This window comes from Anguilla anguilla, chromosome 7, assembly GCF_013347855.1.
Source record: "Anguilla anguilla isolate fAngAng1 chromosome 7, fAngAng1.pri, whole genome shotgun sequence".
Classification (NCBI taxonomy): domain Eukaryota; kingdom Metazoa; phylum Chordata; class Actinopteri; order Anguilliformes; family Anguillidae; genus Anguilla; species Anguilla anguilla.
In genome coordinates, this window is record NC_049207.1 from 8,712,446 (window position 1) to 8,726,379 (window position 13,934).

Below are 13,934 nucleotides of genomic sequence, written 5' to 3' on the forward strand. Positions count from 1 at the left end.
CATGGAAGGATTATAGGCCACAGCAGTGCACTGAATTGCGCGTTATGGCTTTGGCGGTCTGTTAGAGCCAGTCAGGTAACGATGTGTGAGGACTCAGGTTCTGTAGCAGCGCGTAGTTGTGGGTCCAAGTCCTGACAGCAAGGCGCGGCACTACAGCTGCACAGAGCCACACAGAGCTCACTGAATAAACGCACCTCATTAAGTCCGACTGGCACGCTGTAGGGTGCCTGCGGTGAATATTAGGGTACCTGTCTGTCAGAGCGGGTCTGCAGAGAGGGGTGCGGGTCCGGCGTACTGCGGGAAGACGCTTTCTCACCGCTCTGTCTCCGCGGGCAACCCCGGACTCTCTCACCGCGAGCTCTGTCGACCGCCGCGAGGGTTCTCGCCTTTTCCGCGGACGACCCGCCCCGTTTCTCACCCCGGCCTCGGTGGGACCGCCCCCCTCTCGCTCCCCGCGGTCTCTCCCGCTCCCGGCAGACCCGCGCGCGAATTGAGGTCCGGGAGGCGCGAAAACGCTCCCCTCTTCCAATGGCGCCACCGCCGCACCGCCCGGAGAGAAGCGCCGCGCCAAACTCCTCCTCCTCCTCCTTCTCCTCCTCCCCCTCCTCCTGCTACTACTACTGCTGCTCCTCCTCCTCCTCCCCCTCCTCCTGCTACTACTACTGCTGCTCCTCCTCCTCCTCCCCCTCCTCCTGCTACTACTACTGCTGCTCCTCCTCCTCCTCCCCCTCCTCCTGCTACTACTACTGCTGCTCCTCCTCCTCCTCCTACTACTACTACTCCTCCTCCTCAAAGAAAAGAGAAATCAGAGTGTTCTCCTTACCAGCAGCGCGGGTTAGAGTGTGTGTTGTGGCGCACGGGTGAGTGTGTGTGCGTGCGTGTGTGTGTGTGTGTGTGTGTGTGCGTGTGTGTATAAAGAACTTTAGAGCGGTGGTAATGGATGCGTGCTGCACTCGTCTTTTGTTCATCGCACCGCTCCATTAGTCCCATGCGGAATCGTTTCCCAGTAGGAGGAGGAGGAGGAGGAAGAGTCGGGGGGGGGGGGGGGGGGTGGGGGGGGGAATAAAGGCGCGCGCGGCTCTGATCTGATGGAACAGTTAAGCGGTTGCCGGGGGCGTAGTTTTTTGGGAGGGCTCTCCTGCAGCGGCGCTCCCGCCTCCTGCTCCAGCAGCGCAATGAGCCGCAGTTCTCTGCAGCGACCCCCCGGGACCCGCCAACAATTAGGAGGCACAACATCACCCCTGGCGGGAGGGGGGGGGGGACGGGGGTGGTAGGCGGGCGGGGGGTTGTGGGGTGGGGGGGGGGGGGGGGGGCGCTGGGGGCGTGGGCGGGGGCGGGAACGGGGGGCGGCCGCTTCTGTTTACACACCGAGCCTGCTGGCCCATCTGTTCACACCGGTCATTCACGCCAAACAAACACACAGGTAGCAGAACTGAAGCCCAAGCACCCCCGGGTAGAGTCTCTTGACGGGGTGCTGGGCTTAGCACATGTGGCCAGTCTAGCCTATCAGCACACGGAGTTCACCCGCACCAGCGTGGGGCGTCCCGCACCCTTCGCTGTGGGAACAGTGTTGCATTCCCATTTCCCGTTCTACACCGCCATTGTGTTACCGTATACAGTTAACTCTCAGTCAGTTTCTGTTGGAGAACAGACATGTCAGTGAGCTTTCGGGGGGGGGGGGGGGGGGGGTGTTGTGCTTTTAAAGTCCCTTGAGTGTTTACTCACATGCTTTTTAAAAAAAGAATTCCGTTCTCAGCGGTTAACGTTGTCCTCCGTTGCGGTGTCAGGGGCAGTCCAGCAGATTTGAAATGCCCTGTCAAAGAGGGCGGCTCATCAGGGAGTCCGATGATTGGCAATGATTGAAAACGCGACTCATCGGCCGACGCAGTGATTGGATGCGAATGGGAAACCGGGCTCATCAGAGGGCCCGCTGATTGGACGTGATTAGAAATGACAGGACGGCGGGCCGGCCGGCCGTCCGGCCTCGGGGGCGAGCCGCGCGTTTCCGGCGGGGTCCCCTAGCGAAGCGGGGCGAGGGGGCCCGGTGGCTGAGGGGTCTGCGTGGAGGACCGCCGCGTCTGCCGCTTCACCCCCCCTCCGCGCGTTCCTCACGTCGAGTGCCCTCGTGAAACGCATACGCCCGGCATCTGGCTCCGGTCTGTGTCGCCGCGGAGACCACGGCGGCGGTGGCGGTGGTGGTGTTTGTTCACACGCTCGCGGCTCTCGCTCACCGCTCTCTCTCTGTCTCTCCTCTCTCTCTCTCTCTCTCTCTGCCGTTTCGCGGCGAGGGAGCGCATTCGTCTTCTCCGGGGCCCGCTGTCACCGGCGCCAGTCCCGTACCGCGGGCGCACGGAGCTTCCCGCCAGAACAGCCGCCGGTAGAACTGCCGAAAATGGCGTTTCTCGATTAAATTTGTTTTTAAAAATCCGAACGATCTGTGCTTGTGCTCTCGGTCCTGTGGCCATCAGCATCACGAGATCCTCCTGTGGGCGCAAGCGGTCCGGCTGATGTTGATTAATTGCCCCCACCCCTCCCGGCTGTAGCCCTGCTTTTACCCCAGAGGGACGGGGCCGGGGGCGGCGGGTCGGTCGAACCCGCGGCCGGAGAGGGGGGGAGCGGCAGCTGTCACACGCCCCGTCGCTCGCCGTGCGACGGGGCGAGGGCGGGAGGGGTTAAACAGTCCCCCCCCCCCCCCCCCGGCACTGATGGACCGCGGCAGGATTAATGGAGAAACCCCTGACCCGTTTCTGAGGTGAAGTTGAGGGCCCTTCTCACCCCTCTCCACCCCCCCATCTGCACCGGCTCCTACCGGGACATCCATCTTACACTGGGACATGCCCCACGAGGGGGGGGGGGGGGGGTTCGACGGGGGGGGGGCTGCCCGCGGGCTTTCAGCCAGGATCGATAGAAATGTAGCCACTCTAAATGTATCACCAGCGCTCTTGTTTTTATTTATAACCGACGTTTCGGGGGAGTTTTAGAGAAACTGAGTTATGGCACAGTGCGTGAGCAGCGTCCGCTCCGCTGCTGTGCAAAGTGGGCTAACGCCCTGTCTGTGAGAGCCGAGGAAAGGCTTGTTTTATCACCAGTTTCTCAAGGTTGGTCATTATTGCTGTTTTCTGATGCGCCGTTGGGGAGTGCTCTTTCTCCTGGAACGCGGACGCCCCTGCCCCAGGCCGCGGGCCAGACCCCGCTGCTAAATGTGACCGCACAGGGCTGGGTTTATCTGCTCCGTCACATTTCCGTCCTGTGAAAATAAAGTCAAACGGGTGAGCCCCGACTCCTCCCACACTCCCTCTGTTCACAGTGTAAATGGCAAACCTTGTGAGAGGGAGAGAAAGACTGGGGGAGAGAGAGAGAGAGAGAGCGAGGGAGAAGGAGGGCGAGAACATTTTGTGCTAAACTCATTGAGGAGCGTAACATCTGCAGGATCCAGAAATGATTGGCCGGCGGGCGGAGCGCCGTGTGTGGCTGCTCAGAGCCAGCGCCTGGCCTTCCCGCGGCTGCCTTGCGTTATTTCCGCGTTCCCGGCTGGCTCCTGCCCAAAATCCAGATCAGCGGTCCTTCCGTTCGCACCGGTGCAGGTGCCGCAGATCGGCCACGGCTCGTCTCCCCCCTGGAGCGGCGAGCTCGCCGCGGGCCGGCCAGGCGACGGAGAGAAGCTCGGGGGGCGACCCCCTTGGCAGGGCCCCCTCGCTCCGTGACAGTTAATTCGGACGGGGGTTCGGTGCGCCCGGCTAAATGAATTGGCCCGAGCCGTTCCTCTGTCTGTCTCCATCCCTGGCTTCACAGCTTGATTACTTTTTAATGATTTCTGGTGGAAAGACAAATGGGCGCGTTAAATGACTGAAATTAGATGGGGGGGTTTTGGGGGGGGGGGGGGAAGGGTGTGCGGAGCGGCAGAGCTTTTGTTATTGGGTGTAATGGACCCTGGGGCCGCTGTTTACCCTGCCACTCCCTCGAGGGCGTTTGGGGGCCCTACCGCCCCTGGCCAGTTTTGGCGAGTTTTGTCGAGGGTCGCGGAGAGCGGCAGACAGACTGGAAGTGGGTCCTTTGTCTGACCGGCAGGAAAAGGGAAGCAGGGGTCGGTCGGTGAGAGAAGGACTGGCGCGCAGGAGAAAGATGAGAGAAGGAAGAGAAGTGTACGCGGGTGATTTGGTGGATGATGCCCGGGTAAGGGCCTGGCTGGGCCTAGGATGCTGTCTGTCTGAAGGGGTGCCTAACAAAGGAGAAACAAAAGTTCATGACAGCCAGTGCCCCCCCCCCAATCCCCCCCCCCCCCGGTCTGCAGTCACATCAGCACCCTGGGGACGTCACATGGAGACCAAGATCTCACTTTGGGCTCCACCGCCCCCCTGGCCACCCCAGAGGGTCGGGAAAGGCCTGCCCCGGTCTCCGAGCACTGGCGAACGTGCCGTCCGGCTGGGACCCCGCCATGGAGGGGCAGCGGGGGGAGAGAGAGGGGGAGATGACACTCGCCATGCAGTGATGTCATCACCCGCCTCTTCCGTCAGGGAGCCAAGGTCACTGCCTGGACTGATGGCCATTTTTCGACAGGGCGCTTGAGTTAGCGCGTCCTAAAGCCTGATTCAGGAAGCCTTCCTGCTCCCGTACGGGGTTTGAAATGTACAGCAGTGCTTAACGCAGGCTAAAGGCTGTGGAGCTGAAAGGTTAGCTGTAAATGTTCTGGTGCTGTGTGCTGCAGCAGGGCTCTGTGGCTGGGAGTGCCTGTGCTGTAGAGCCTCTCAGGCTGAAAAACCTCCGCGCTGTGAAATCTCACAGGGTGGCAGAATCTCCGTAGCGTGGAAGTGGACTGTGGCGCGGTGTCCTGGAGCTGCAGACTGGGTTATGTAGGACCCGTCCGATCTGCCGAATCTTCGCGCTGTCGGGTGTCTGGGGCGGTCTGCGTCGGTGTTGCACGCTCGCGGCGCTGGGTAATGTCTCTGTGCCGCGGACGCTCGGTGCATTAGCGTGTTCGCTGCGGAAGAGCAGAAGCCCGCGTCCCTGTCACTCCTCTGATCGCCCCTGGCAGGTACACGCGGTACACGCGTGTGTCTCCCGCCCACTCCCCGTCGCCTGGCCGCGGAGACGGCTGTCACTCGGGGGGTGTGGGGGGGGGGGGGGGGATGCAGGAGAGTGCCGCCCCCGGTCTGCTCTGCTCGCGTAAAGCGGGGGAAAAAAGGGGGGGGGGGAATAAGCGAATATCATTAACCGATCGCGGCCGGCCCGCCGAACGCCAGGCTGCGGATATCTGACCGTCCGTCCCGCTCGCTCACGCCTCCCGGTACGTGCGCTGTGGCGTGGGTCGCTGCTGCCCCCTGCTGAGCGGAGTCGGTCGCTGCAGCCGGGGAAAGTCCTCCGCTGCAAGGGGCCTGCATGTACAGCGTGCCTGGGAGCAGGGCAGGCCGGGGGAACAGACAGACGCTGCCGCCAGCGTGATAAAATGGCCCGGGAGCGGGGCTTGCCTCTCAGAGGCTGCGGGTTCAAATCCCCTGTTGTATGCGCACGGGCAAGCTACTTAACCCGAAATTGCTTCAGTAAATTTCCGGCTGTGTAAATCCTTTCTGTGTGAGGGAATAAGCCGGGGATGAGGCAGGAGAGAGATACCGGTGACTTAGCGCTTTCAGAGTCTTCATTGGCTTTCAGATTGTTCCCTAACCAGTTTAATCCTTGTACAGTTGCTCCTCTTTTGACGGACAGCTTGATCTAGGCGGCGTTCAGGCAGTAGGGTTGGACCACCCACTTCACAGTGAGCGTCTTGACCGTGCTCAGTGGGATTTGCAGACGATTCGTATATCGTCTTCCCGATCTGTGGCTCTCTTGCGGATTTATCCGGAAGATTTGACGTAGATCAGATAACGCATATTCTGTGAAAAGCGTCACGATTTCAAAGTCTGAAGCCACAAAGTGTGGAAAGTGTTTTCTCTGCCCATAGTATATGAACTCCTCTGTCTGTTGGTTTTGCAGAGCACTGTGGTTGTGGAGAAGTCCATTCAGGACCTGATGACCTTGATGCAGGACCTCAGCTCTTACTCCAACCAGTTCCTGGAGATGGTGTGCGACAAACTGAAGGATTACAAGGAGATCTGCAACACCGCCTACAGGTAACTGCATGCTACTACACTACTGTACAGGCCTGCTCTGGTCATAATCATAATTCATGTACAGAATATTGTTGTACGTCATTTATTCATATTTTGATTAGATATACTGTGCTGAATGAGAACACAGTATTTTTGTAATTTTGACATGCTTGCTTCCTCCAGAAATGAAAGAATGGCTGGCTGCCATAGTAACGCAGTGATCCGTTAGTCCTCCTGCGGTTCCCCTCAGTTTATTTGGAGGTGCAAGTAACACCACGCTGAAAAGATACGGGCGAAATGAGCCGGGGGCGGAGTTAGAGACGTCTATGCGCTCCACGCGTCTCCTTTCTGAGCGGTCCCCTTGGAAACAGGGGGAGGCCCGACCTCTGACCCTCCAGCAGGAGGCGCAGACGGAAGCCCGACATTGGGCGCTCCTCCAAGTCACCTGACCAGGTGTTCTCCCCCTCGCCGCCCCTCCCAGGGGGTTCTGGGAACACCGCGTCCCAGCTGGTGTTTGCTGGGGCATGGGAGCACGGGCGGGGCGAGGGGCGGGGGGGTCGGGGTGGGGTGGGGGGGGAGCCTGCTCAGCGTGCCGGTGAATGGAAAGTGCCGACCCAGCGATTTCCTCACCCGCGTCCAAGCCCCTGTGTATCCGTGCGTTGGGCTGATATCTCATTAACACTGTCCTTACCGCCAGTGTCCGTACTACAGCCTGCCTGCTGACTGTACGAGTCATTAACACTGTCCTTACAGCGCACTTTCTGCTTGTGTCATTAACACTGTCCTTACAGCCGCCTGTCTGCGTGTGTCATTAACACTGTCCTTACTGTACCTTCTCTGCTTGTGTCATTAACACTGTCCTTACTGTACCTTCTCTGCTTGTGTCATTAACACTGTTCTTACTATGGCCTCCTCTGCTAGAGTCATTAACACTGTCCTTACAGCGGCCTGTCTGCTTGTGTCATTAACACTGTCCTTACTGTACCTTCTCTGCTTGTGTCATTAACACTGTCCTTACTGTACCTTCTCTGCTTGTGTCATTAACACTGTCCTTACTGTACCTTCTCTGCTTGTGTCATTAACACTGTCCTTGCTGTGGCCTCCTCTGCTAGAGTCATTAACACTGTCCTTACAGCGGCCTGTCTGCTTGTGTCATTAACACGGACCGCACCAGTCTGTCTGCTGAAACATGATTATTCACTCTGCAGTGTGCCCACTTTGCATAATACCTGTCTTACAATTTTCTCAGCAGTCCCTCTGCAAAGGTCTTGATTTGCTGGTGCCTTTCCGCCGCTCGTCGCTCAGAAAGGCAGCGTGACTGCTGAACTCTAAAAGCATTGCAGACCAATTTGTCAGTATATTGCATTCCATGGGTTCACAGCGAGTTCATTTTAATAATTATTATTATAGTAATAATAATAATAATGGATTGTAATGATATAGCACTTCTCATAACATAATCTAAAAGCACTTTACTGTGATGGGGCCAATTCTGGGGCAGGTTAAACTGGGGGATGATGTGGTGGCAGGTTGACAATTTTTCCTAAGACTCCGGGGAACCCCCTTCACTCTTGTGATATGTGCTATGGGGTCTTTAATGTACATCATGAGTCAGGGCCTTTGTTTAATCCTACAACACAGCGTCCCCATTACAGCATTGAGATGTTAGAGTTTATTTGTCCCAAATGTAAAGCTGCCCCCCTCCCCCTACTGACCCACCAGCACCACTTCCAGCTGCACTTCCTTTTCCCAGGGGCCTCCTATACAAGCCCAGCAGAACCTCAGAGATACTAATCCCTCAAGAGTGGGGGGGTCATTCCGAACTGAAATTCTAGATTACTGCTAGATTAATTTAGATTTTAATCCTTTATGTTAATGCTTGCTTATTATAAGCAGCCCCTATTTCAAGCCCTGTCAAACAGACTTGTTTCAATCCGTAGCTCTGAATCATAGTATAAGGTAATAACTAATAATCAGAGCAGAAGCGGGATCTCCTGAAGGCATTTTTTTTTGTGTTTGCTTGCCAGATGATAGCCTAGATCTTTTTCTGTGGCATGATGTAATTTCCTTTGACGCGCAGACAATACCATCGCCAGTTTATAGTTGACAACTGTTGGGAAATAAAAAGCCTTGTATCCCTCAAGAAATGAAAACAATACAAATATAAGTTGAGAATGTCAGAAAGAATGTGCGTGCGCGTCCATTTTCAGAGAAACTGAAATCTTATCGATCCAGAAAACAGCGCTCCTGCGGAACTGACCAGAGCTCAGAGCAAACCAGCGATTATTCTCACCGTGTTATTGAAGACCAGGCACCAGCGAGGGAGCAGTGAAATGGGAGCGGCAGCCTGTCGCTCTTAATGAATGTATGCATCCATCCGTGTGTGTCAAGCAGTGCATTAAAACTCATGTTTTGTGGTGAACAGGTGAACACTGTTGTTTCTCGTAAGTTTTTTGCGTCTCTCTCTCGGAAACTCGCCCTCGTCAAACGCGTGCTGATCGCGGATGCCCGACGGGCGGCTGTAGTAGAGATTGGCAGGTGTGTGTTCGCGGATTTCGTCAACGGAGAGCAGCGGCATGACTCATTTCTGTTTACCGCTCAGCTGTTTACTTCAGTGGTAATCGCAGAAGATGGTCTCTAATGAAGGAGCTGAAGCTGGGTAATTTGTGTACGGCATTACCGGCCTGATTTACCTTGGGAGGACGTTCCGGTCCCACAGTACCGTATCATTTGAGAAACGTGCGTGAGCTCCCCCGCGGTTCCTTCGCCCCCCGTTTGAGGCCCTGGGTCCGAGTGGCTGTGCGTACAGTGGTGGGGCGGCAGTGTGGTATAATGGGTAAGGAGCTGGTCTTCCAACCTGAAGGTCAGAGGTTCAGTTCCCAGGCGGTGTACCCTTGAGCAAGGTGCTTAACCTGCATTGCTTCAGTATGTGCTGTATATCCAGCTGTATTAATCGATGCAGTGTGTAAATGCTATGCAATAAAGAGTTGTGTAAGTCGCTCTGGATAAGAGCGTCTGCTAAATGCCTGTGATGTCTCGGAGTCTGACCGTGCTTTTGTTTTGTGCGTCTGCGCAGAGGGATCGTCCAATCGGAAGAGAAGCTGACCATCAGCGCGTCCTGGTCCAAGGACGAGGACATCAGCCGCCTCCTGCAGTCCCTGCCCAACTGGGCCAGCATGGCCACGCCCCGGGCCCTGAGGCAGAAGAGGGAGGATGAAGAGGACTTTACCAGGTACGCCGCTTCGCTGTCCCGCACGAGATCTCCTGCCTGTGGACGGAGAGATCTGCATCCAATCCGATCTTTTACTCGGGCCTTTACTCGGCACACTGCAGTAAAGTACAGTGGGATTGGGTAAAAGGACATGTGCAGGGTGTCTGTGATACGTGAAGAGGGCCTCTGGGTGGCTCACACTGTTAAGACGCTGGTTCCAAAAGCAAAAGCATGAGCCTTGCTGGGTGTTCGAGTCGCACCATTGAGGTCCACATTGGTGAGGCGACAATTGACTTTCAATGTGGCACTGTCATAGGATGCCACCTTTCCAGCAAGTCAGTTTGTCAAATTTCTGCCCTGCTAGAGCTGCCGCAGCCAACTGTAAGTGCTTGGGGTTGGGAAAAACCGGGGATAAAATCAGGGATAAAATACGAATAAAAGAAGGCTGGTTTTTCACTAATACACAGGGAAGACTGGGCTCAGGGTAAATGAGAGGAGATGAGGGACTGTGGAGAGCTGGGCAGAGAAGAGAGCTCATTAACACACAAGGCCAATGCTGCTGTACAACCTCCAGAGATAGCAGTGCCGATACCATATCACTGCAAATAAAAAATAAATGATTCATTTGTGTATGTATCGCTGTTGGCAAACACAAAAATGAAACCATATGTGAGAGTAAAAGTAAAAAAAAAATTTTTTTTAAAACATGCAAGGATAAATTTACTACCAAGTACTTTATAAAAACCATATTTAACTGCTAACTTAGCAATAACTACTTAATTAAATTAGAGCTTTAAATTTAAAACTTTGCTTCCCACTGCTTAAAGGCTGTTATGGGGAAAGTGCATTGCATTTTTGTGCATGAAATATCTGTTTTCTTGAGTCTGCGACCTCTCTGGAAGACGTTGCCTGGGGAGGGAGGGATCCTGCTAATTTGGTTCTCGGCTCGTGGCGCGATGGGGGGGCGACTCCCGGTCGCTTGGCCACCTGTAGCCCCGTCTGAGTCCCCGTGCCTCCAGGCTATTCTCCCGACACGATGACCGCGACCGCCGCGCGTGCTCTCCGCACGGTCGACTGAGCAAGGAGACAGGCCTGCGAGCACAACCGGGCATTCCAAAAACGGGAGAAAACCGTGGTTGAAATGTCAGTTAAATTAACTGATCCATGATGGACATTTACTGGTTGTTGGTCGCACTGCTAGCGTAGCATGTCGCTAGTGGTAAGATACTACAGTTACCGGTTGTTCGTTGGACTGCTAGCGTAGCATGTCGCTAATGGTAAGATACTGCAGTTGCTGGTTGTTTGTTCGTTGGACTGCTAGCTTAGCGTGTCGCTAATTGTTAGAAACTGCAGTGCGTAAGGTGTTGGTGAATTTATTGGCCCACGTTGAAGGTTGCTTTGTATGCGGGTCTTTGTGATTTTAGAGGGGGTCCGTACTAGGGATGTATGTAAATCCGAATACTGTTTTCGGGAAGGTACGAATAATGCGATGGAAACAGATATTTCTTCTACCCGAAGTTGCTCGTTATTGTTCGGATTCGGGGGTGAAAAAAGTCCGCTCCATGTCGAGTTCTCATAGCCTCTGTCTAACGTTACACGGGCAGAGAGAGAGAGTATCTGGAACTCTGGCATTCAAAACCCGTTTCAGAGGGTCTTAGAAAGACGTTATGTCTACACTGCGTGACCGCGCCATTTAAAAAGCCAGACAGTGCTAGCGAGATGAATCTGATTGACTTTCAATGTTTCATGCAGTTTTATTAAATAATGTAATGACAAAAAACGTGTGGTATACATGGTATAAACCAGGGGTGGCCAACCCAGGTCCTGGAGAGCCACAGGGTCTGCTGGTTTTAGTTTTTACTCTGCAGCTAATTATCAATTATAGCAGTTGATTACACAGTTAACTCACCTCACCTGGCTTCTTCAGTCTAAGTGGTTGCTGTATTTAAGGTGAAAACAAAAACCAGCAGACCCTGCGGCTCCCCAGGACCAGGGTTGGCCACCCCTGGTATAAACTAATTGTGTGTGTGGTATAAAACGAGAAGGAACTATTTTTTCTTGATCCATCGTTTTTTTTTTCTCTTCCAGTCCAGTTTTTTTTTAAATTCCAGTCCAGTTTTTTTTTTAAATTCCAGTCCAAGTTTTTTTTTTCTTCCAGTCCAGTTTTTTTTTAAATTCCAGTCCAGGTTTTGTTTTCTTCCAGTCCAGTTTTTTTAAAATTCCAGTCCAGGTTTTGTTTTTCTTCCAGTCCAGTTTTTTTTTAAATTCCAGTCCAGGTTTTGTTTTCTTCCAGTCCAGTTTTTTTTAAACTCCAGTCCAGGTTTTGTTTTCTTCCAGTCCAGTTTTTTTTAAATTCCAGTCCAGGTTTTGTTTTCTTCCAGTCCAGTTTTTTAAAAACTCCAGTCCAGGTTTTGTTTTCTTCCAGTCCAGTTTTTTAAAAACTCCAGTCCAGGTTTTGTTTTCTTCCAGTCCAGTTTTTTAAAAACTCCAGTCCAGGTTTTGTTTTCTTCCAGTCCAGTTTTTTAAAAACTCCAGTCCAGGTTTTGTTTTCTTCCGGTCCAGTTTTTTTTAAATTCCAGTCCAGGTTTTGTTTTCTTCCGGTCCAGTTTTTTTAATTTACTCCAGTCCAGGTTTTTTTTTTTTTTTTTTTTTTTTTTTTTACCTCACAAGAAGTTATTTCTCAGTAAAGAGACACCTCGGCCTTTTAACAGTACTAAAATCAATGCACTACAAAACCAGCATTCTAAAAAATATAATATTTTTGGTTCCATATGCCAATAAAATGAACAAACTAAAGGTAAATAATCTTTATAAATAGTTACTTTAGATGATAATATAACAGCATTGTCAAGTACACAAAGTATAAAATGGGCTTATGATAGCATCTTTTATGATTAAATGCCTCTGCGGTTTTAAAACTGACCTGGTTGACCATGTATCGTTGTGTAAGTCGCTCTGGATAAGAGCGTCTGCTTGTTTCCTGGAGCGTACTGCTAGAATGACGATAGGTTCAGACAGTTTATAAAACTTAGTTTAGTTAAAAATAAAAAGAGAGAGAGAGAGATGAAAAGTACAGTATGAGGATGTGGAAATACATTTCATAATTATTTATATGCCAATATTAAATCAATTTGATGGTTTGAAGGCACAACAATTGCATGTTAGGTTAGAAAATACAACATTTGCCCGATTTAACGTGACTTGCGGTATAAACCGGAACTCGTCTTAACAACTGCTTGTGTTTTTGCATAGACTGCGTTGTTGCTGTTTTCGTTTGTGTTAGTGTTAATCAGTTTAACCTTCAGGGTCCAAGTTGAACTATGCAGTTGTTCCCTGCACTTGGACCGGTACTTCTCTCTAGGGTTTTCGACACACATGTTCCTGGTTATGGTTATACACTTTGTTGTACGTCGCTCTGGATAAGAGCGTCTGCCAAATGCCCGCAATGTAATGTAATGTAAACCACATCCACTTCTGGTCTTCTATCCGAATACAGATACAGATAATTTTGTTGGTTGAACAGGCACAGATACAGATACAGATAGTGACGTCTCTGCGCACCCCTAGCCCGTACTGCGCCTGACCCCCCGCCGATCGGCCCACATGTCTCGGTGTTGCGAGGGGCCATCCCAGCGGCCCGTCCTGCTCCCCGCTCAGGTGCTCGACGCGGCGATGAGCTCAAGGTCATCCGTCATCTCAGCAGCTCTGACAGATGGAGAGGACGAGGGGCACAAGTGATCAATATTTCTGAATAAATTTGAGTCCGCACGCAAAGATGAGCCCCCCCCCCCCCCCCCCCAGAGAGAGGGATACGTGCCTCTCCCTGGTTGTTTCGTGTCAAAACTGCAACTAGCCGTTCCCCTTCAAACAGACAGCGCGGCCGCCCCTAGTCCTTCAGTGTGTGAACTGTGTGTGAAACATACACCCGCATGCGCGCACGCACACACACGCACACTTACACACATACACACAGACGCACACTTACACACACACACGCACACTTACACACACACACACACACGCACACAGACGCACACTTACACACATACACACAAACGCACACGCATGCACACACGCACACACATGCACACACACACTCTCCCACACACACATTCTCTCTCTCTCACACACACATGCTCTCCCACACACGCACACACATGCACACACACTCACACACACACACGCACACATTCTCTCTCTCTCACACACACACACTCTCTCCCACACACACACACACACTCCCTGACACTGCAAGCAGATTACTTTTGTTCTTTGTGGCCAGTACAGCTGCAGGTAGCAGTCATTGTGGGGACCTCTATCAGACGCAGCAGTGGCATTTTAAGAGCGGGCAGTCGCTGCTCGGGTCTGGAGACTTGCTCATCTTTTCTAACAGGAAGGGAATCGGCAGGAAGTAATTACCGGAAGCTCTCTGTTAACTAAGACAGAGAGGGCGCAGAGTGCTTGGTGTAATGCATGGGAAAGGCATGGTTATTGAAATTGCTTTCCAGGCATTACTGCAAAAATGTTTCTTGGCTTGAAGCTGCAGAACAGATGAATTGAGTGTGGGCGTGGAGAGGTTGTCTATTAAACCCACTGTAGTAAATGCAGCGAACGAAGGGGCGGGGGGGGGGCGGTGGGGT

General features: G+C 52.8%; 1 protein-coding gene across 2 annotated transcripts in view; it reads left to right on the forward strand.

Moving 5' to 3' along the window:
* exoc4 (exocyst complex component 4) overlaps window positions 1-13,934 on the forward strand; it is a 149,897-nt gene that overhangs the window by 109,489 nt on the left and 26,474 nt on the right. For both annotated transcript variants that reach the window (XR_004766012.1, XM_035424698.1), the window contains exons 12-13: window positions 5,968-6,104; window positions 9,160-9,315. Coding sequence is in view for 1 of the 2 variants with exons in the window: in XM_035424698.1 (XP_035280589.1) it covers window positions 5,968-6,104; window positions 9,160-9,315 (293 nt within the window). In the remaining variant the exon portion in view is untranslated. The remainder of the gene's footprint in view (window positions 1-5,967; window positions 6,105-9,159; window positions 9,316-13,934) is intronic.